At 48.7% G+C, this 24,702-nt stretch overlaps 1 protein-coding gene across 2 annotated transcripts in view; it reads left to right on the forward strand.

Moving 5' to 3' along the window:
- Nucleotides 1-24,702, forward strand: part of LOC133353301 (potassium voltage-gated channel subfamily KQT member 4-like) — a 107,296-nt gene continuing 82,594 nt past the window's right edge. For both annotated transcript variants that reach the window (XM_061569425.1, XM_061569424.1), the window contains exon 1: nt 1-548. In XM_061569425.1, coding sequence (XP_061425409.1) covers nt 154-548 — 395 coding nt within the window. In that variant the 5' untranslated portion in view covers nt 1-153. The remainder of the gene's footprint in view (nt 549-24,702) is intronic.

Raw genomic sequence — 24,702 nt, forward strand, 5'->3', positions numbered from 1 at the left:
CCCGCGGCTCCTGGACCACCGCGCGCCTTCGACGTGCGCCCCGAGACGCTCTGGCAGGACGCACCGAGGAGGGGGGGCGCACGGGATGGTGGCGTCGAGGCCGTGGCCCCGGTGACCTCTCTCCCCCGCCCAGCGCCATGCCGCGCGGCCGCGATGCGCGCTCAGACCTCGGCGCTCCAAGCCGCGACTCCGGCAGACGGCGGCGCTAGCGGCGGCGAGTGGCTCATGGAGCCCGCGGTCGAGATGCTCCAGGAGGAAGACGAGGAGGAGGTGGAGGAGGTGGTGCTGGTGGGAGAGGTTTTGACGGGGGCATCCCCCGGTGTCCGCGCGCCCGGTGCAGCGGCCTCCTCCGCGTCGTCTTCGACGTTCGCGCTGTCGGTGGAGCGCAAGCGGAGCATCCTGCAGGTGCCGGTGCCCGTGGTGCCGGGCCGCGCGTGGCGCTACCGGCGGGCCGCGCAGCGCCACGCGCGGTACCGGCGCCTGCAGAACGCCCTCTACAACGTGCTGGAGCGGCCGCGCGGCTGGGCGTTCTCCTATCACGCACTCGTGTGAGTGAGCTGCTCCGCCTGTTGCACTCCCACTCCTCCACCACCCCCGCCACCTCCCCCCGGCACACCCCCATACATCCACCGTGCCGCGGCGTGACTCGCGCTGCTCCGCTCGCTCACAAACGCAACGACGACGACGCCGCTGCGGTGGTGACTCGAACGCTGCGCCCCAACTCGCTCAGGAGCGCATTGTTCCGCCCGGCCACGCAGCAGTAGCGCTTAGCGCCTCGCCACTCACGCTCCGTCCGCCACCGTGACCACTAGAGCCGTGACCACCACTAGAGCTGTGACCACTAGAGCCGTGAGCACTACGACGAGCTGTGACCACCACTAGAGCTGTGACCACTAGAGCCGTGAGCACTACGACGAGCCGTGAGCACTACGACGAGCCGTGACTACGACTGCGTTCACTCGCAAACTCGTTCGGGGTAGCGCGCCCTGCACGTAACTCGCCCACCGTCCATTCACTCCCAAATATCTTCTCCGGGTTGACTCGCCCTGACCAATTCACTTCGCGACTCGTCAACTCCACTCGCTCACGCTACAAATGCGACTCTCGAAACGCAACCTCAGCCGATCTCTCAACCCTCACCAACTCAACTCACCCATTCATCCACGCACCAATGTTCCCAACGACTGACAATGACAGCACCGTACGTAAAATAATGTTTTCTGATGTGCAGATTTTTTTATTAAGCTTGTTTTTCCACCCGAATCCGTAATCGTTACAGGGGGCACATAAACACCCCTACATAAACATACATAGACACACCTGCAGGGCTTGTGTATCCAGAAGTTGCGCCCTCTGGGCAGTTCGCATATCGGGTTCCTGTTAATGATGTACAGTTTTTAATTAGGCGTATGAATGAGCACCTTGGATGTCGGGCGAACCGCATATAGATTCACTTGCTGATGTCTGTAAAGCGCCCTGCGTTTCCTCTTACACGGAACTGCTGAACAGATATCCAGATTACACTATTCCATTGCGCTTAGTTGACATTGTTAAAGGAAGCTGTTACCGTGCATAACGAGCCAACGCAATGAATATGCGACGTGGGTTGTTTATCGTTGCAATTCTGGTGCACTTGGCTTAAGTGAGACCTCCATCGAAGTGACCGTCTGGTCGCTTGGAACGACCTCTCTACGAAGGAGCGCTTGAGACCGGATGATACCGGAGAGAGACAGAGAGGGAGTGTGTGTTTAGTAAAGTAGCCGAGTCGTCGTGGCGGAACACAGTGGCCGCTCAGTGCAGCGAGGCTCTCCGCTCAGTGCAGGGAAGCTCCACTCAGTACAGCGAGGCTCCGTATAGTGCAGGGAAGCTTCACGTGTGCAGGGAAGCTCCACTTAGTGCAGATCGCAGCTCCGCTCAGTGCAGCGCGGCTCCACGCGCTCTGCACCGAGTGGCGGCTGCGTGCGTGAGTGGAATGGGCCTCTTATGGAATTCATTCACGAGTGTCTGATGTGATTGCGATCGAGCACGTCGATTGAAACGTATCAATAGACGTGCATGTTGTTCCAATAATAGTTACTGCGATTACACGAAAGCTTCACCGGCTCGTCGGACTCTTTGAAAAAAGGGTCATGCGTTGGGTTTTCTTTTTATTTTAAAGATGTTGTCAGCCAATTAATGATGAGTGTTTATACTACAGGATGGTCCAAATGTCTTGCGAACACCCCATTTAATCCTCTAATACGTATCTTTTATTTTCTTTAAAGTAACGTTTATTTTAAACAGAAATTGAATATGCATAGGAAAAATATGTTCATGGTCAATTAATTTGTGAGTCGCAAGACATTTGGACCACCTCGTCAAAGTGGGAGGAGAGCGGATCGCCCCTCGTGAGCAAGGGGGAACGCTCGATCCCCATACAGATGGAAGGAGATGTAGGTTAGTCCGCTCGCCTTGCAAATGTAGACCACTGATTAATATACAGGATGACCAAATTCATACCTACAGATAGATACAATCCGCGTAGTTGTGTCATGGGTGATGGTCGCATTTAGGATTTGCGCTTTGGGACCGTCACGCTGGGTAAGGTAGTGCGACGCAGTGGCTTCCCTTCCAACTGTTCATGATGAGAGGCGTCTTCAAAGTGCGCGGGTGTTAAATTGACTGTCATACAACAACGGCAAGAAGAACACGGTGGGTTTTGAACGACGGGCATAGCTACTCATGGGATGTAGCTACTGGTAGGGCAAAGGGGTAGACAGGAATCTACTGATATAAGTTTGCCGCATTGTGCGTTGCATCGCATATACGTTGCCGATTCACGAGGGAACTTTTTTCCTTCTAAGTTGAACGTTTCGCAAATGCGTTCTTTGAAGAAAAAAAAAGCGAATTTTTCGCGCAATTTTTAAAATTCGGTACGCACGCAGCGAAAAGGGACTGCAATGCCTGTTCATATACGCACATGACAGGTACCACGTGGAGATGATTTCCCTCCACGTGGCAGAGGGAGGTTCGACTCGACATTGTGGAGGAGTCGGACAGCGTGGCGGAATTGCTGAGTCACCTGCTGAGGCAAAGCGGTTATAAGTGACTCATAGAATTGTGCGCAGTTGCGTATACAGGACACGACTTCCCTGAAGGCATTCACCTTCAGCGAGCGCGATGCCGATCACACAACGCGGTTCGAATTCGACCCTCGATCGATGGCTGCGCCATCGCCGCACACGCGTCGAATAGAGAGCAAGGGACAAGTCCTTACTTACTAACACAACTCGTATCATTTTTCATTCCCCCTCTCCCTGAAAATCCTGGCTCTGCCAGGATTTAGTTTTCTGACAGATTTTTGTTTTCACGTTCTATTATCAAGCCAACAAGGTGAGGTGTTGAGCCCCAGAAGAGAACCAGCTTCCTCTGGTGAACATTCATGTGACTCCAGCTTCATCATCATAATTTATAAACAGTAATTGTGTTAACTATTTGATTTTAAGAATTACATTGAAATAAATTGTGGTGAATGAAAAGCAGGGGTGCAGGCCAACTTGGGTCATGTATTCTGTTGTTCCTAGCCCATGGGCCAGGGCAGGAACTGGTACCACCTGAGGTAGCTAAACCTTAGCAGTACTCATTTATTTTATGGCTAATTAGTGAATTACTTGATTAATCCTCTCACTTCACATGATTAGCACTTAATTCACTGTTGTTGGCTGCATTGTGAAATTGGAACCACTGAAGTTACGCCACGTCAGGTGGGACCGACCAAGTGAAATGTGTGGTGTGGGCTCGTGGACTATTGGGGCTGGGAAACACTTCAGCAATGTTGGTGCAATCGGATCCCACGAGGTTGCACCTCCATCAATCGCGAGAAATTACCCGATTTTAACCCTTTGCAGTTCCGAGACCACGGCAAGTTTCAGGGTGGGTCCCGTTCACCGCTGAATATAGGAACACGCAAGCGGTTCAGCGTTAACTGTATTTAGAGAGGCATAGCGCCGTTGTTTTTAAAGACATTGTACTCACCGCAGAGAACTGTAGCAACACGACCGCACTCTATAATAGCTGGCGCCAAACTGTGCCACACGCCCTCCCGCATGGCATTGTAGGATCCTCGGTACCGATAAAAGTTATTTAATTAAAAAATGTCTTCCATTCTCGTTACAATGACGTGCACATTATCAGAACGGGAAACGGTTAAACGCGTTGCAACTGAATGCAACAGAGCACAACGCTGCCGAAATATATTTCAATAATTTTAGCCCTCGGAGCTGGTTTCAACTGTGAAAAAAAAACACATTTTAACAACGCGTATTTTTATGGGGCCCCTTTTGTCAGTATTACGTTGATATGAAAAAATAAATAAAAAGGATTTACCCCTTTCTGGCAATAATACAGGAGGTGTTGGTTGACAGTTTAAACATCAAATAGACACACAGATAACAAGGCATCATCAAGTCTGCATTAACCACACATGCTTGTGGTAAAACATGCAAACAAATATGCTGCGATGATGTATGCATTGTCCTTGGACCTGATTGGCCTACACCAGAGACAACCTCCTTGATGGCTTTGTCTCACCGGTGCTTTAGAACAAAAATGTGAAGAGCACACGGAGTATGAAAACGCCAAAACATTCGTCTTTTTTTTCTTCTGTGCACTCATTGGGGGTACCGCGGTAGCGAGATGTTAACTCCCTCGCCTGGCATACAGGGGGTCGTGGGTTCGATCCCAACCCAGACGCCTTTATATTTGGAGTTTATATGTTCTCCCCGTGGTCGCGTGGATTTTTCTCCGGGTCCTACAGTTTTCCCCTCCACATTTAGAAACGTGCGTTTCGAGTTCTTTGTCTGCTCTCCATTTCCACGTGAGAAGCCACTTCGTTGAGCTGTCACCGGTGGCCTGGTCGCTTCTGAAAGAGAGCTTCATAGCCCAGTGCGCCTTACTTGGTCAAATAAAAAAACAATCATTGTTTAGTTTGAAAATAGCTCACACCGCAATCTGGATCCACTTTATTCCTGGCTTTGTTGGATCAGTAGTCGGCCATGGCCATCTTGAACAACTGCGGCAATAATGTTGGAGTTTAGGCTTGAACAAGGAGGAGTCTGTGATGTTATACATCTTATGAGAGGAAGTTCCAGACTGTGTGGGGAGCAGAAAAAAAGGAGGGATGTCCCATTCATAAGGAACATTGGCGGAGTGTGACGTTTTGATTTAAACAAAAATGTGTACGATAACGATGGATGGTGGTAGTATGTATGTGTGCAGCGTAGTAGCCAACCGTGTTAATCGTGCCCGCGCATCGCACGGGATGATTCATTAAAATTAACAAATTGAGGTGAGACGGTGAAAATGAATTTACAGGTGAGAGAAACACAGATACAGCTCGCAATGGGCAGTGCCAGCAGCAGCAGCATCAGCAGCAGCAGCAGCAGGTCTGATGAATGTGTCCCCATCACATCCACACCGTCCTCCACAGCTTAGCGCGAAAGAGTCAATTTGGAAATAATATCACAATTATTTGGTTCTTTCGGTAAAGTCACGTAGATAGAAAATAATGAAAAAAATAATAATTAAAACGACCGCTTGTGTTGCGATCGAAACGTTGTGAGTTTTTTGTCATCATTTTCATTTTATTATTTTCTATCTACGTGACTTTACCGAAAAAAACAAAGAATATGAATCCCTGCAGTCACGAAAGTTTAATGTAAAAATGTAATATCACAATTATAATGACTGTATTTATCCAGAAAAGCGACACTGAGTCATGGGGCTTTATTGGGAGGGTCCTGGATAAGGTTATTATGTTAAGATGTCTACACACGTGGGAGGAAACTGGAGCACATGGAGAAAACACCGCAACACGTAAGAGGGAAACTTTGGTCCGCTTGCTGTACTGTCTTCTCCTGGCGAGCTACGGCGTGGCACCTCGACACGCACGGGAAGGGAGTTTCACAACATGTGTGTGTGATCAACCAACCCTCGCCTCCACAGTGCTGGATGACAGGCGCGCGATACCACCACTTCCCAACTAAGTTAAATGGTGAAGGGGCCAGACGACATTGCTGGTGCACCCCAAGGTGAACAGGCGATGGCTCCGACTCTCAGCCACGCGGCTTTACTGACCAGGCGTGTCCACCATCATAAAGATAGCTGGTGTGAGATGCGACTCGGGCCTGTGGATCGATGCATCACACTGTGAATCGCGCACACTCTATGAAATACTGAGAAGTGGTTGTGAGTCAGCGACTGGCGCTTCAAGATTATATCCACCAATTGGGCAACCACTTTGTGGATACATTCTTTCCAGACGCATGAGAAGTTAAACATCCGACGGTTGCACATCGGCCTCTGGCGCTGTCCAATGCAGGTAATCGGCCTCGAAATCCTTAATTACGTTGAGAGCGTTGATTGGCATGGTAAATAAAAAAAAAACGGTACCAGCTAAACAACAGCCCGTGGTATATGCAGGGAAGCGGAATGATGTGAAGTGTTGAGGGGTTATTCATCTATTACTGCACATACAAGAGGCCACAAGGGCCGAACAAAATCCAAACAATTGGGTTCTATCACTATGCGCAGTTAACGTACACTGACATTGGCTGAAATCGGAGGATGACACTCCGTTAATGCTCCTTCTCGGGTGTGTCGTATTGGGATTGCAGAGGTTGACGGGGTGGAACTGCTGGCCACGGATTACACCGGAAGACGAGAGTCTGAATAAGCGGCGGGAAGGCTTTTCCTCGTGCCTATTAATGTTGCTTGGTGCTGAGTGACTGTGTGTGTGCACGCGCGTGGTATTTTGGTTACGCGAAACCCTCGAGTCCGTCTGAGTCTTGAGAATCCGAGCGATTCGCCGCTCGCCTGGGGTTGCCCCACACGACAAAGCCCCATGGATTCCACGGCGCATTCTCGCGACATCCTGCCACAGGTGTTGCGTGGTTTATGTGAATAAATAGAACTCTACATTCGACCCCACGAGTGCTGCATGAGAATCGATTGTCATGTCTACACACCGTGAAGGATAATAATATCCGCCCGTCCATGTGCCGGCTTCTACTGCTATTTGGGCAACAGTGGACAATGCAGAAAAGATCTATCGTTGTATTGCACTTCTGTGCTCCCCTGCCTGCACAACCCCGAACAGATCTGCGTAGAGTATCGTGGAATAACTCCCACGGCCCGCACAGCGCGGGAAATCCCTCGTCCAACAGTGGATTGACATTGACGCAGTGGTGGCTGCGTCTACAGAGAAGGGATGCGTGGGCACGGGAGGCCACTCTGGGTGTGTGTGTGTCACTGCAATATTTATAGCTTCGAATAATCCCCAATGGAATAGGGCCAGTTTACTGGACGACTCATGATCCAGAGGGACCTGGTTCATATCCTGGCCAAGGTCACAACCAACTATTGTTTGGTTCTTTCGGCAAAGTTACGTGACTTTTCTGAAAGAACCAAAGAGTATGAATTCCTGCAGTCACGAAAGTTTTAAGTCAAAGTCATAACCAACTCGTTGCAGGGCCCGATTCATGCAACGTTTATGTTCGTGCTTTTGTCGAACGTCCAGCCAATGTTGGAAATTCTGCAAAAAGAAGTGATCCCACCTCTTACAGGACACGATATAGCGAGCTAAAGGCGCAGCCCCGCAATTGCTTGCTCGTGCCGCTCTGCTGGCAGAATTACCTCCACAAGATGGAGCTCGCTCTAACAGAGAGCCCAACTGGAGGGGTTTTTGGCCTCCTCTTCCACCCCGGCAAGATATCTTGGAAGCGGTGAGAGAACCCACACTTTACCCCATCACACACAACCCACCGATTGACTCTTCGCGGTGCACCCATTTAGATTGCAGGGCGGGTAAAGACTTTTAAAATGCGCAGGGGCATTTGGGAAATGTGCCCCTTGTTTCAGTAGCCATGCCGGGAGATCGAACCGGCAATCTCCGAGATTTCAGGCCAAGTGTGCGAACCATTATGCAACGACAGCCACTGTGGTGAGATGTTAAATACCCCGCCTGGTATGCAGGATGACGTGGGTTTGATCCCGATCCGGCCGCCTGCTGTATATTTGGAGTTTGCGTGCCTCTCTCTCTCTCTCTCACTCTGCGTGGTCACGTGGATTTTTCTCCGGGTCTTCCAGGGTTTTCCTCTACATTTAGAATCAACGTGCGTTTAGAGTATTTGGCTGCTATAAATGTCTACGCGATAAGTCAATTCGTTGAGTCTATTAGGTGACTTCTGAAAAAGAGCTATACAGCTCAATAGTTAATACAGCTCGATATATACTAGGTAACGTTTGGGTAATTGCCCTTCATATTTGTCCAATGAAGAAGGGCCATTTCCTGAAATGTCGTTTATTATATATATGTTTACCCTGACACAAAAATGCCCGCAGCCAAATCGGCTGCTGGGCACGTGCCAGCGGGAATCGGTTGTGTGCAGTGATGTCATCGGTGATGTCATCGCGCTCGCCCCGCCAACGGACCAAGCCGACCAATCGGTCCCTTCATCTCGCACAAGGAACACAGGCACACGCTAACGCGTGGTAGTCACTTTTGGTTTGCATCTGGAATACATGGAAGTTCAACATACGTACGGCCACCGTGTTGGCTTTGTCACGACCCAATAGTGGTCGAATGTGTCCGTAGATCCCTACTATGAACATTGCAGGACCTGACTGCGATTTTGCACGTGGTGACCAAACGATATTCTTCCGAGTGTGGTGCCGAGGCTCTTTAGATGAGTAGAACACTGAATCCCTTGAGTGAGTATGCGACCGCCACACCCGATCCTCCCACACAAAAGAGTAAAGTGGACTCGGGCAGACTCCGTCGCTCGGCTGGGGTTGTCGGCCCCTAGGGCATGACTCGCGACGCAGTAGCCCTCGAAAGCAACGACATTGGCTGGTTTGCACGTGCTGGGCGCATTGTAGTGCCATGAGGGCTGGCAATGGCTTTGGGAGAGGCCTTCATCCAGCAGTGGATAGACCACTATTATATTGAACCTATGTTGCGCACCACATATACGGCCAACCGTGCTAATCCGAGATGTGGGGAAGGACAACAAACTATAAACACAACATTATGGTGATTAGTTTGTTATTTGTTAGATTTGTTAACCCGGAAGAACCTCGAAGCCTCAAGCTACTCTTTTTTAGAGGTGGCCTGCCAAGTTGTTTGCAATCGGGTGATGTTGATAGGTATAATCCCAAGTTAATGACTTGTATGACATTTTTCAGCATGCCATGTTTTGCCAACCCACCGTTACATTGTACGTTTTTTTGTGTTGCATTAGCTGTGGGATAAAACCGGAAAACCTCAAGGATACCAATGCAGGGGGGAGAGCTCCACACAGAAAGGTGGCCGAGTCCAGAATCGAACCCACGTCCTTCTTGTTCTGAGGCACACGTGTTTTACACTGCACCTCCACCATGCCGCCCATGCTCCCTCAGAGATGAGCAAGACCCGTCAAGTAGAACGCATGTTATTTTGACATTGGTAATCGGCCGCCTCGCTGCACTTGAGAATTGGGTTTCATCGCAGGTGGCCGCTCGGGTTTTTTCCCCCCCGCACCTCTGATTAGCACGGTTGGCGACGTACGGTGCGAAAGAAGTTCAGCATACATATGTACGGGTTCAGGAACTTGTAGAGCTCCCTCGGTGCTCAAATGCATGTAAGTACGTTGACATTTTTTCACACCGTACATAGCCAACCGTGCTAATGAGGCTCCGAGGCGCCACTGTGTGCGCGTTGCACTCTTAGTTTGCTCGCACGTTGGCAGTGCGCGCGTGTGTGGCGACCGCTGGCTCTTCGGTATTGATTACCTGGAGTCATGGCCAGGCGGTGTCCTTCTCGCTCTTCATTAAGTGGCATCACTCGCATCCAAAAATGCGGCCACTACGAGCTAAAAGTTATTTCTGCAACGCCGCTTGGTTTGCCAAGATTTATTGCAGAGACCAAAAACTTTAACGACATGCGAGCATTCGGAAGACGCGATGCCTCGGAAGACCTGTTACCACACGCGGCTTCGCCACACACATTGAACCCTAAATGTGTGAACACGTGAACTGACGAGACGGTACTCGTAGCTGACCGAGGAGCTGCGAAGGGCAGGAAAATGTGGTGATAGTTGACAGCCGAAGCACCTCTGCGGTGCCCTCCCCACCACCGTTGCGGTAAAAAAGATTTACGACGATAATAATGATGGTGAATTAAGTGGATCACTGGGTGGCAGAGGAGATGATAGTTCTGCGTCATTGTCAGAGCTCGTGTGTCAATCCGAGGCACCAATCCATATCTATAACCGGTCCTCCAAATGCCTCTCCACAATCTGCCCAATTTAAATCCTCGCTTCAGTTGACCGGGAGTAGCGCGGCTAAATACTGCTCAGTCCGACAACAGGATGCTGTTGTTCTTTGGGTATTTCGGTAAAGTCACGTAGATAGGTTCGAATTAATACAAATTAAATAAACAAAAAACTACGACGTTTCGATCACCACACAAGCGATCGTCCTCCTGATGACGATCGCTTGTGTTGTGATCGAAACATCGTAGTAATATGAATTCCTGCAGTTACGAAAGTTTTAATTCAAGATTTATAGGATGCTGTTGTTCGCGAGATGGTGGTCCATTGTCTGGTTCAGGTGGCCGCAGTCACACTCTGGGTTGTCTTTAATTCTCCACTTGTGGAGGAGGAGGTGTGTGCAGCGACCAGTTGCTGTTCTGAAGCGGTTGATGGAGCACCGTAGTTTTCTTGGCAGATCAAAGCCGTGCAGAGCAATGGTGGAGTCATCGATGAGGCTTTTATTTGGAACCTCCACAGGACTCCATAGTGTTTGGCAGCAGTCTCCAGTTGACCCCGCTTCATACAGTTGTCTCGCGCAATTCCAGATTTGGTTTCCAGGATCTCAGACGGCTTCATGTTGGATCCAGCAGGTCTTGATGTAACGGTAGATGTACACTTCATCGGGTTTTTTACAGTTGGTTCGATGTCGTGCCAACCTGGTGGAGGTTTGCTCGCATATTCTTGGCCAGAACTGGAAGCCACTTAGTGGGAGTGCATTTCGCTTGTGCCCGTTATCGTTCGAAGGACGGTGTTCATCTGGACGTCCAATTATTTTTGTGGGCGCTGCATGCCCAGACTGGCGTGCAGTACTCAGCTTCTCACGTTGTACCGGCCAGTTGGCATATCAGAACTCTTCTGCTTTTAGTTTTTTCGCACACCTTGTAGATATACTTTTTGAATGTGAGGCTTCTGTTTAATGTTATGCCCAAGTACTAGGGATATGGCTCGTTTCTCACAGAGTTACCACAGAAATTCACTTCCAACTGAGCGTTTACGTCGCGGTTATTGAGATTGTGGATTGAGATAGTCGTTGTGGTTGGATACGACCATTGTCTCCAGCTTCGAAAGTAGTCTTCTAATACGGACAAGTCTTCTGTTAACAGAGTTCAGGTTTGTTCCCTGAGTAACCATTGCAATGTTGTCTCCAGACGGTGTCATGGCAGTACCGGTTTTTTGCTTTTTCTGGAATCCAGCTTCAATGTAGCTGGTAAGTGAAAGGACCTGCTCACAGCAGCTTCTGGTAGGTCGAAAGCCGGCTTGTTCGACGGGCAGGTCTAGCTAAACTGTGGGCGCGATGCCTGTGAGGTGCATGCACTCCCATCAATTTGTATCCCATCGATAGCAGTGAGATGGGCCGTTAACTTGAGGCTTGACCTGCTGATTTTGCAGATGTCAGCAGGGCGATGACTTGTTCTCCCTTCCAGGCTCTGGGAGTTGTGCCACTTAAATGGACAGTGGTAAACAAGGCCGCGAGCCAGTTTTGGTCGACAGGTCCCAAGTTCTTGAGGAATTCTGGATAGATGTTGTCGTTGCCTGCGACTTTGTTGGCTTTGGTGCTCCATAGGGAGTGGACGATCTCATCCCTTGAGTACGGACGGGAGAATGTGGAGCTTGTTGGTACGCTCCTTACGGATGCAGTGAGGTTTTTTGCATACATCTTGTTTGTTCTGCTTGTTTATTGCGGCTTTTGTGCAGGTGAGGAGGCGATTTGGTCGGCGGTGACTTGTGGCACCTTTTTTATGGGTAGTTTGCTGGCGCTGAGATGGTGCTGAGGATTTCACGCTTTGCAGTTGGAGTATCAAAAGTTTATCTCCTTAACTATTTCTCACCATCGCTGTTGTCTGGCCGAAATTAGAGCCTCTAATAGTGCTGACACCTTTGCCTTGTCGCCAGTTCTGTTGAATGCTTTCAGAAGTTAATCGCTCTCTAGATTCCAGAATGGAGTGTATCACTTTCACTGGGCTCTGGGGATGATGTTGGTGGCCGCTTTGATAATGGCGTTGACAAAAATGTCACAGTTATGTGGCACCGGATCGATGGTTTGCAGCCATTTCTGATTCAACCTGGAAGGCCGACCAGGTCGCCTTCTGGAGCAACTGGTTTGGATCTGATCATCGGAATTTGAAGCCCGGTGTAGATGACTGTTGGTCAGTCTTGGCTGTCCCCTTTCCCTGACGCTTTACAGTGTGCGGCCGCGTGCGAGTGGCCACGGCAAGAACCCGCAACCACACTCGGCACTCGGCTGTTGGGAATGCACCATTCCGACGGGACACAAACCCAGCTCCCGTTGGAGTCATTTAGGATTGGCGATGATGGCCCTTCAACTCCAACCCTGCTACATTCCCTCAATCGCTGCACTCACGGAAGAAATTCAAACCTTGGCATTGCATTTGATGGGGATAAAACAAATAACAACAACTTAATTACAGCAAGATATTTTTTTGGGCTAGATCGCGTAAATAGACACAATTAGTAAGGTTTGTCACGTAAACAAAAAATGCCAATTCGTCATTCATACAGCACGCCGGTGTGCTGGAGAGTAAATCCACAACATTTACAAATCGAGTGCAACGTTTTGCCAGTAATTACAACTAGCATCATCAGGCGACAGACATATTTGTGGAGAAATCCTCCTGTTTCGTTTTTAAACACAGGGATACATGTGATGTCATCACTTGGTGGTGGCGGATTTATCGACACGTTTATATTTACACGATCAACCCAAAAAACCCTCTATTATGGATACTATGGGTGGCGAAAGTCTCCTACTACTACGTGTTAAACTAATTACAGCGATACGGTGATGTTTTTAAAAATGTAATGAGGCTGTGCGAGCGTGCGTCGATTGTGCTTTGAGGGCAGTGCTTATTTTTCAAAAGTCCACTGCTCGCACCACCGTGGCGTAGTGCAGTTCTCCAGTGTAACTCGTCGGGTGTTGGTCGAGTGCGACAGCTTGATTGCAATTGTGTGGGGAAGAGTAAAAAATATAATAATAAAAATATAACGATATTAACAGAAAATTGAATGATTAGAGAGTGGAACAAGGAATGGACTCTCGGAAGCCCTGGACTAGGGAGGACCCTTCAATGTGCTGTCTGCGTCCAAACTATGCGATGGAAGACGGAAGTATCATGAATATTTTTGCAATCTAGGTGGCCGGGTGACGTAGAAGTTAGAGCTATCAGCCGCCACCACTGCAGAGTTCTTGGGTTTGAATCCAGGCAGCCACTTGTGATCGAACCAAGTTCCCAAGTAAAGGGAGTTGATGCTGTCAGCTCGGTCGCCAATGAATGCACAAACAAGCATCACATTCGCTTTGGATCCGCACTTAATTAAGATAACTAACGCTTCTGAGAAATATAAATTTAACTGTCATTAGACTCACGTTACCCTCAGTGGCAGGGCAGGTGTGAGAGTGCTTTCGGATGTAGATCTGCGATATCCATTTCTGAGGGTCGTTCTCCAGCACAAAGGGTTGCGCAACGGCCACGTGAGTTCTGAATGGATTCATCATCTTGGGACGTGACTCTGATGGCACAATCAGGGTACAATGGGGAATAGTAAAAAAATAGTTGCCTTTAAGCGAGCGGCTTTAAACTAATAATGATACCAAGCGGCTGTCAACTGGTGCGCACATGAACGCGAGGATTGGCCACTGAGCCTGGAGTTGAAAACCAGGCGGGTTATGAAATCCGAGGTTGGCTCGTGTCCCCCGGGAGGCGTGGAAGCACTGAGTGTGCTGTGTATCCCCAAGTGGTTTATCTAAGGGTATCTGGGCACTGCAGCGCTGCGTGACAAACCGGGCCCGCGCTTTGGCGCGTCTCGAATGAAACATGCAGGCACTGCGTTTGGGAACTCTGCCAGGCAGTGCTGGGCAGTGTGCCCACGGATATTGAAGGGCTAGATAGGGCACGCTGCGTTTCGTGTTTCTGGATTCATATTTATGAACGCTTCCCAACTAAGATTTAGAAGTGTTGTTTTTTGTTGTTGTAATAGTTGGCCCCCAACTCGACGGTCGGGCCTCCAATGCTCGATAGAGCAAGTCAATACTTGGCTTCAGCTAGCAATGGCCAGGGAAAAATCCTCAAGCTCCAAGCACGTGAAAATCTTTCTTTTTTATTATCTCGTGTGGACAAATGCAATTTTGAATCGATAACAATATCTCGGCGGGTACGAGATCTGTACTTTGAAAGTGATTTTCACATCGGCTATTTTGGTTGCCAGCCACTGTTGACGAATTTAATTCATTTAAAACCAGGCGGCGATAATGAATGTTCCCTGTGATTGTGGGACAAAGTCAATCCTGGGATGCGTCACAACAAACCCCGTTGTGATGTGAGATCTGGTAAATGCAGCATTCCAGCAGCAAACCGAACTCTAAAATTGGGACCCAAAAATGTTCAAACTGGTCCAGCATTTGTTCGCTTAAACAAATGCTGCGTGATGGTATTGGTCTCGAAAGCCAATAGGCTTATGGAATAAAAAATATATCTTTGTTTGTATGGAGATGCAGAACGTCCTTTTATTCGTTTTTTTTTTGCCATCAACTAAGATGGGCAAAATTAACATGCTCTGTATATAATTGACAAACATTTCTGGGTGGCTCAACTGGATCACATGGTGACCTGGCAGCCCCTCCCGTCACTAAGCCCCGCCCCCTCCGCTGACCTTTACCGTAGCCACTCAATCACTAGCTCCACCCACACAACTCGTGACCTTTGCTCTCCTGAAATTGGCTTGGCCGGCAATTCGAACTCATCCATAATACAGGGTTTTTTTTTAGTTAGATCGCATAAAAATAAAAATGTGTCGTTAAACCCGCCACCACCCGACACAGCCAATTACTAATGTTTGTCACGTAAACAGAACATGCCAATTCATTACTAGTACAGCACACCGGTGTGTTGGAGAGTAAAGCCACAACAACGTAGTAACGAATTGGCATGTTCTGTTTACGTGACAAACCTTACTAATTGGCTGTGTCAGGTGGTGGCGGGTTTAACGACACATTTATATTCACACGATCTAACAAAAAAAACTTCTCTGTTGTGGATAATAATGGTCGCGAAAGCCTGCGTGTTAAGCAAGTTTGGTCTTCTTAGCGTATCGTTCCGAGCCGCACAATGAGCCGACGTCACATGGCGCATGAGAGGGATGGTTCACGTATCACTCACCACTGATGCTGGCGAGTGACCGGGAATCAAACTCGGGTCACGGAGTTCGCAGCTCGTTCACCACCGCGCCACCTGCACCGAGTGCTCTACTTTCCTAACAAGCGGCGGAGTCTCGATTAGTGGTGGCTGAAGCAATTACGTCTCGTACACCTGCCATGTCTGTGTATGTACGTTGACCTTCTTTCGCATCGTACGTAGCTACAACCGTGCTAATCGGAGGTGCGGGGTGAAGGACAACAAACTAAACACAAAAAAATTGCTTTAAAGAAACGAGTTTTCAATCTAGGTGATTTAAAAGTGCATAGCTCCAGTGGCTTCCTAATATCGAAAGGGAGAGCGTTCCAGACGGCCGCAAGAAGCGCATCCGAAAGCGCCACGCGATGCGGCAGCCACAGTCTCAGCTCGAGTGTGAACACATCGCTCGTGCGTCGTTATGTCGCTTCGACCCGTACACGCCGCGGAGCGCTTGGGCGTGCTTAATGGTGTGCGGAAAGCTTCGTTGTGGTCACACTGTGCTATTATCCTCGCGACCTAGGGTTCAATCGCTACTGATGCGCAGCAAGAGTAAGAAATTGGAATCCCGAGAATGGCCAAGTCATCGCAGCTTTAAATAAGTACATTGCCCAGTGCGTCAACATCGCAAGTGGCGAGATGACAAACGCCTCTGTGAGAAGTGCTCATCTTCTCCTGCGCTGCGCCAGCCTTAATGGGTGCTCGCTAACAGCAAGTGTTTAAAATGCTCCAAGTCTAAACGGGGGGGGGGGGGGGGTGGGGGCTCTGTGTTCGTGTGTGGGTGTCTGCGGTTATTGCAACCTTCCACCTCTCCCTCTTTTTTACGTAGCGTTCGCGGTGTAATGGGTCCTACTCTGTATAAGTTATTGGCTAATTTACTGGCAGCCTGAACATTTTATTTAATGCTGATGAGACTCGAAGGTCAAAAATCATGTTTGCGGTTGCGTCTCCCACCGATCCAAACTCATTTACGACACGCGCGCGTGTGTGCACACGTGTGTGTGTGTGTGCGCACGTGCGTGTGTGTGTGCGCACGTGCGTGTGTGTGTGTGCACACGCGCGTATGTGTGTGAGTGCACATGTGCGTGCATGCGCGCGCGTCGGGGTGCTGTTACTGTCCAGGCCCCGGTCTCGTCAATATTTAATGGAGTTACGGCGCGAGGAGCCTTTCTCTCGACTCCGCTCTGCCAACCGCGTCCAGCCACGACTGTGGGTGGGCCAGGAGAGCTGTTCGTGCCTGACGATACAGCAAGGGCACTTTAAGGAGCTTGGTACCCAGACAATTTCCACATCCGATCGATGCCATCGTTGTGGTCCTCTGCGTGTTTTGGCGAGCAAGGGCAGCGGTGGAATTGCGCACGGCGTGAACATTTACAGACTTCCAAGGTCATTGGGGCGCCTGGCGGTCTTCCTCATCCCACACCTCACGTCGACGCAGACGGAGTGGGAGCGATCGATGACGATAAGGCGGGCAAAGCCTGGATGGTGCTTGGATCGGGTGACCGCCATGCACTAACGGGTTCTCATCGGGGCAGGGGGGCTTTGTTCTGGGCAGCAGTCTGCGGTTCAGTGTAATATATGTATTTCACATGCCTGTAGTTATCAATCTGTACTGACGAGCAGGGTGAGGTGTGAAGGCGAGTGAGTGATTCTTGGCAGAGATGGGGAGGTTGGGGGAGGAGGGAGATGTTCCATGTAGCCATGGCATGGTGTTTTAAAAATGGACCAAATTGCGTACTGGGTTTTGGAGGGTGACGTTACCTTGTGCCATGTTTCCACGACCACTGGTAAACCGCCTTGGCCCAGCAATGGCCCTGGGCCATTCCAGCTGTCCCTGCACTCTGTGACCACGCGGCCGTCTCGGCTCGGCACCCTCCACTCCACCCTCGCCATCCCCTCACCAATCTTCGATATCACAGTATGCATTCATGTTGGCTTTCCACCATTATTTGAATGGGTTGGAGCGGTGGTGCAGTGCTTGGCGCAATACATTCTGAACCCGACGACCTGCCATGGCAATCGCTGCGGTTAGGGGTGACCCTGAACCGGACCTGGACCCAAGGGCCAACCTGGATGCGAGTTTGTGGCTTTGTTTTTGATAGTCAGTCACAGTGGGCCACTGAAGCCGCCCGTCTGGTGCTGGATTGGCCCGGTTTGGCTGCCTTGGGTGACCTGGGCCAAGCCCACTCGACTCGGTTCATGGACGAAGTCGCCTTGCTTCACTGCGGTCCCAGTGGTCCCAGGATTGTTGCCTCTTCGACGATTTGAGTTTGTTGGCTGAAACGAGACTCGTGCTTCGCTATGCATCGCAGATTTTTTTTAAATGTCCGCATGCAACGTGTGATCTTCACACATGCGGTGCAGTGGAGACATTAAAATATAGTTTGTGCAGTAAATCTTCCCCCCCACCAGCGACCGCTGGCTATTTCAGTGCAGCGTGTTATTAATACTCCCATGTGGCTGCATTGTGCGCATGACACTGGAGATGCTCTTTTTTTTTCTTTCACCGACCAAAATGATGACCACATTTTTTTTTTACGAACAATGAAGTGAGAATGGTAACAGAACGATGCTGGATTCGGTCACACGGAGGAAAACTGCGCGCACTGCAGACACGTGGTGCAAGGTGCCCCCCTATCGTGCCTGGCAGTTGGGGGAAACCCAAGGGGGCAAGAGGAAGTTAAAGCTCCCCATGGGGAACGTCGTGCGGGATCGTACCGAGAGGATGTTCAGGCAACCGTCGACCACCGATCCCGGAGCTGAAGCCGATCGATGGCTGGACCAGGCCGATTGACCTTTTTCGCAGTCCACATGACGAGATGGGCCAAATCGCAAAAGACCTCCCCCAGTGACATGGCGGCCAAACCCGTACTCGATATAAACTAAACTATTCGAAGAAAACACATTTTATTTTGCCAGGTAAGGCCCATTGAGCTATATAGCTCTTTTTCAGAAACGACATGGCGATGACTAATGCTTGCTCAACAAAGTGGCTCATCGTGTGGAAATGTATAGCAGCCAAATAACTCTAAATGCACGTTGATTCTAAATGTGGAGGGCACAGTAGTCTTGATTGGGGGGGGGGGGCATACGAATAATATGGTTGGGAACCGCTGATACAGGGGGTGCCACGGTGGTGAGATGTTAACTACCTCACCTGGTATGCCGGAGGTCGTGGGTTCGATCCCGACCCTGACGCCTGCTGCTGTATATTTGGAGTTTGCATGTTCTCCCCGTGCTCGCGTGGGTTTTTCTCCGCGTCCTCCGGTTTTCCCCTCCACATTTAGAGTATTTGGCCGCTATGAACCTGCATTAGGCTTCTTCTTTACCATGTGAGGCCATCTGAAACCATCCACTGGGTCGCCAACCTCGACACGAAGAGACAAGCGTGTCTGATGAACGTTGCACAATACGAGAAAGGAAAAAAAAACGACTCAAGACAATGAATATGCTCAGACCCCGACAGAGACATGGGGCGCTACCGAGAGGTAACGCAATGGAATAATATCAAACCGTTAAGATCCATTTAAGGCAGGCTGTAAAGGACCACCGGTGGTGATTTCTGTGCCGTGTGGCCAGGAGCGGTTGTGCGACGGGAGAGATGGGAGACGGGCGGCCGGTCGGCGAGCGTGTGGTGACTGTTGCAGTGCCCACTCGCCGCGGGATGCTTGTACCTGCCGACTCCCTGGGCGGTGGCGATTGTGAACTCGCCCCCCCCCCACCCACTTGGCAACAACAAACAAAACATAGCCGGCCGCCAATCGGGCGGCATGCCACCGGGAGATTTCGAGAAAACCCAAGGAAACCTCAAGCAGGTCGTTTCTGCCCTCATCAATTCGGTGAACGAATTCGCGTGATGGGTGTGCGTGTGTAAGTGTATGTGGGGAGCGGTGGTGTAGTGGTTAGCGCACTGCGCTATGAACCCGGCGTCCCGAGTTCGATTCCCGCTGACAGCCAACGCCCAGTGACGATTATCTGAACTGGCCCTTGGCCTCCCCTAGGTCGACTCAGTCTCAAATGAGTATCTGGTGCGGTGTGTAAACATCGCTACTGGGGAGACAAAGGCGGCTGGGCGTGGTCCTGGCCACCCACCCCCTCGTGTACCGTTCTGGCTTTCATAGGTGCTACTCGCTAACAGCACTTGACTCTACAGTCTGTTAAAGCTATACGGGGGGTCTTTGTCTTTATCTTTGTAAGTGTGGTGTGGGTTGCAGGGTGGTTAGAGCTGGATTCATTCCCAGATCAAATCTGAACCTCGTCTTCCCACCTTGAGAATATGAACCTTGGCACCAGCGACGCAATGCTGGTATATTGTGTGTGGTGTAGACCCAATATCCTATCATAATGCACTTAATCATCAGCAGCAGCCATGATCTATTCACTAGTTGGCGAGCACCTGAGGAGGCAGAAACTCCCAGGGTCTTGTCAGAGAACAATCCATCGAGCTACTCCACGCTTATTCAATCGCTCCATCTTTCTGCAGTAGGAAGAAAAACAATCTTCTTGGGTGAGTGTCCACTCCCATCTCGAGTCTCGACCACCGGACGTCAGCGAAGCGCCATACGCAAGCCCACGAAACGATGCCACGAACCTGTGTGCGCGTGTGCTCTTCCTGTCTCTCACTGTGATGGCATAACAGGCGCTAATTTGCCCAACCACCACCACCACCATCCCGACGCCCAGGACGGTGAAATGAGCACCGCTTTGTTCTGTGGGGACAGCAACGAACTTTGTTGGGAACATCAGCAGTCGTCGATCGAAATTAGGGATTTCGGATCATTGTGGGGGGGGGGGGGGGGGGGCACGTGCCACCCCACCCCCACTGGCTCCGCCAGTGCTCGGATCCGCGATGGCCACGTGTGTGGCGGTGAGCGCGCTGCGCTACGGACCCGGGCCACCAACGCCAGCGGACGAATTGTCGTCCGAACCGGTCCTGGGCCTGCCCCAGGTCGGCTCGGCCTCAAATGAGTACCTGGTGCAGTGTGCAAACGTCGCCACTGGGGAGACAAAGGCGGACCAGGCGTGATGGCCGCTGGTCACACACTCCTCTTGCGTGCCACAGTGCCGGCCTTCATAGGTGCTCGCCAACGGCACTTGCCCCAACAGTCTGTTCAGGCTCAACGGGGGAATCTGTGTATTCGTCTTATGCCGACAGCGAAAGGCCCTCCTCCTATCGTCTGGAAGGGCTGGAATCATCAGCGGAAGTCAACGCGTGTGGATGTGGTGACAGTGGTTTGGCTGCTCCGGGGAGCTGGATGGGCAGGCTTTGGCCGTCGCCAACGTCAGCTGGGGAACAGCTGCTCCAAACATCTGAGCACGATACTAGCTAGTGCTGCCCCCAACGCCTTTGAGTTATTGCTTTCGATGGTGCCTGCTCTCCCCCCTGCCATCCGAGAGAGTTTAGAAACGAGCAAAAAAAAATAGTTGTCACAATCCAAACAGGCGAGGTACACACGGCACAGACTCCCATGTTGATAAACTTAAATTTGAGCCCAATTCCCCCACAAAAAGCGTGTTTGAATGATGCATGTGACTATTTCATGGTAAGCTTGTTTAAATGATACATGTGACTATTTATGGTGAAGTCGTTGATTATGCATGTGTGACAGGGGAGGCCCTCCTATATATTTTTCACCAATTTTTCTATATTGTATGGGGAGCGGTAGTGTAGCGGGTAGCGCGCTGCACTACAAACCTGGCGACCCGAGTTCGATTTCCGCTCACGGCCAACACCAGTGATGGTGATTATCTGAACCGGCCCTGGGCCTCCCCTAAGTCGCTGTGTAAATGCTGCCATTAGGAGACAAACGCGACTGGGCGTGGTGCTGACCACCCACACCCTCGTGTGCCGTGCCGGCCTTCATAGGTGCTCGCTAACAGCACTTGACCCAACAGTCTGTTAAGGCTAGACGAGGAATCGATGTGTCTTTGTGTATATATGTGGGAACGCAAGCGATACTTTTCCCAACTATTTTCGTGTTAGATTGGTCAACTAATTAAAATGATAATTGGCGGCGTAATCAATAACTTGAATAAACGGATAGGCCGGCTTTACTCTTGTGTCGCCTCGCAGTTGCACGTGTTGGTGGCTCCGTGTGAGTGAGTGAGTGGTGTTTACTCACCGTCTGCTGCGTGAAGTCTGGAGTTGGGGTTTTTGGATCAAATGAAGTGCTGAGAACATCAAAGTTGCTGACTTGAGCCATTCCATTGAAGCTGTGAGAGCCCTCGGATTTGAAAGCCAGGAATCTTGTTGCTGGCTCATGAACTGCGTGGCCACTAATCCTACGATCCACTAAGGCGCCCGTGGCATCCTTGTTGTCGCATCGTTCGTTCGCTTCTCACTCCGCTTGTCCTGCTCAGGGTCGTGGTGGTGGTGGCGTGTTCAGTAGGGCGGTCCAGAACTCTCTTTTCCTGACCACAGACTCTAGCTCGACATTACTATACACTACTATACATTACTACTGTACATCACTATACACTACTATACATTACTATAAACTACTATACACTACTATACATGACTATACACCACTACTATACATTACTACTATACATTACTATAAACTACTATACACTACTATACATTACTATACACCACTACTATACATTACTATACACTACTATACACTACGATACATTACTATACACTACTATACATTACTATATACTACTATACACTAATATACATTACTATACACCACTACTATACACTACTATACATTACTATACACTATACACTACTATACATTACTACTTTACATTACTATAAACTATACACTACTATACATTACTATACACTACTATACACTACTATACATTACTATACACCACTGCTATACATCACTATACACTACTATACATTACTACTTTACATTACTATACACTACTATGCATTACTATAAACTACTATACACTACTATACATGACTATAAACCACTACTATACATTACTATACACCACTACTATACACTACTATACATTACTACTTTACATTACTATACACTACTATACATCACTATACACTACTATACATTACTACATTACATTACTATACACTACTATACATTACTATACACTACTATACATTACTATACACCACTACTATACATTACTATACACTACTATACATTACTATACACCACTACTATACACTACTATACACTACAATACATTACTATACACTATTATACATTACTATACACTACTATACACTGTTATACATTACTATACACTACTACACGATACACTACTATACACTACTACACTACACTATACACTACTACACTATACACTACTACACTATACACTACTACACTATACACTACACTATACACTACTACACTATACACTACTACACTATACACTACTATACACTACTACACTATACACTACTACACTATACACTACTATACACTACTACACTATACACTACTACACTATACACTACTACACTATACACTACTACACTATACACTACACTATACTATACACTACTATACACTACACTATACACTACTACACTATACACTACTACACTATACATTACTACACTATACACTACTACACTATACACTACACTATACACTACTATACACTACACTATACACTACTACACTATACACTACTACACTATACACTACACTATACACTACTACACTATACACTACTATACACTACTACACTATACACTACTACACTATACACTACTACACTATACACTACTATACACTACTACACTATACACTACTACACTATACACTACACTATACTATACACTACTACACTATACACTACTACACTATACACTACTACACTATACATACTACACTATACACTACACTATACACTACACTATACACTACTATACTACACTACTACACTATACACTACTACACTATACACTACTACACTATACACTACTACACTATACACTACTACACTATACACTACTACACTATACAGTATACACTACTACACTATACACTACTATACACTACACTATACACTACTACACTATACACTACTATATACAGACTTTAGCTCTTCCTGGGGGGATTCCCAGGTCAGCTGAGCGACATCGCCCCACAGCCAGCGTGGCCTGGGCCAGCCCCGGGGTCTTCACCCGCATTAAATACAAGTCGCGTCATCAAATTCGAGCAAGTGACGAGGCTGGCTCCGAGCGCCCTTCGCCAAGTCCCATTGGAACGCCGTTATTTGTTTGATTCCCACGCAAGCAGTGTCCAATTAAGATACACTATACATTACAATACGCTACTGCACTATACACTACTACACTAATCTTTATTTGAAGCTTTTATTATTATTTTTCTACCTACGTGAATTTACCGAAATAACCAAAGAGTATGCTACAACACCACTATACACTACTGTTTTATTCTAACTTGGACGCTTGATATGCACGTGACCGGCCGGTGGCCAGGCAGCACCGATGAGGACAGAGCACCACCTGAGAACCTGGGTTCGAATCCAGGCAACTGTCTGCAATTAAACGGAGTTTTGCGGTGTAGTGAGCTGCTGGACAGTGAGAAATAACGGCACACACACACGTACACAATTTGTATACAAAACATATAATGTTGGACGAGATTAAATATTGTTTGCTGTGTTCTGAAGTTGTTTTCCTTATAACTATTTTGTTTAGCAAACGTTTTGTTTGTGACTTTCGCTCATATTTAACCTACAGTCCAGTATTTTCAGATTTCCTTGAATTCGATCGTATTCTGCAAATCCGAGATCACTCTACTTTTCCACTTGTCTTTTGGCCTTTCTTTTATTGCAAAAAATGTGTTATGCCTTCTAATCCCAGTGTGAATGGCCTGAGTGAGTGTGTATCTCCTTCTCTCACTCATATGCTAGGTTTGTACATCGCTCCGATTTTCATTCAATCTCAATGTGCAAGTTCCCTCTCTACACGTGGTATTCATAATTCATGTATATATTTATTTATTTTAATAAGGTTCCGGTTCGTGATAACTTGGATGGCCCCCTTCAATTCTCGGTGAATTGAATGCATGTTGAATGAGTAATCCAATCCAGGCATGATGGGATGAATTGGAAAAAGGCAGATCCGGCAAACCCCTTACTATCACTCCTCCAGTGGGCATTGATTCTTAAGATCATTCATTAGGGCATTTAGGCACCCCTCCCCCCTTTCTCTCCCCCCCTCC

This window comes from Lethenteron reissneri, chromosome 43, assembly GCF_015708825.2.
Source record: "Lethenteron reissneri isolate LAM-NWPU_2019-01 chromosome 43, ASM1570882v1, whole genome shotgun sequence".
In the NCBI taxonomy this organism is placed as follows: domain Eukaryota; kingdom Metazoa; phylum Chordata; class Hyperoartia; order Petromyzontiformes; family Petromyzontidae; genus Lethenteron; species Lethenteron reissneri.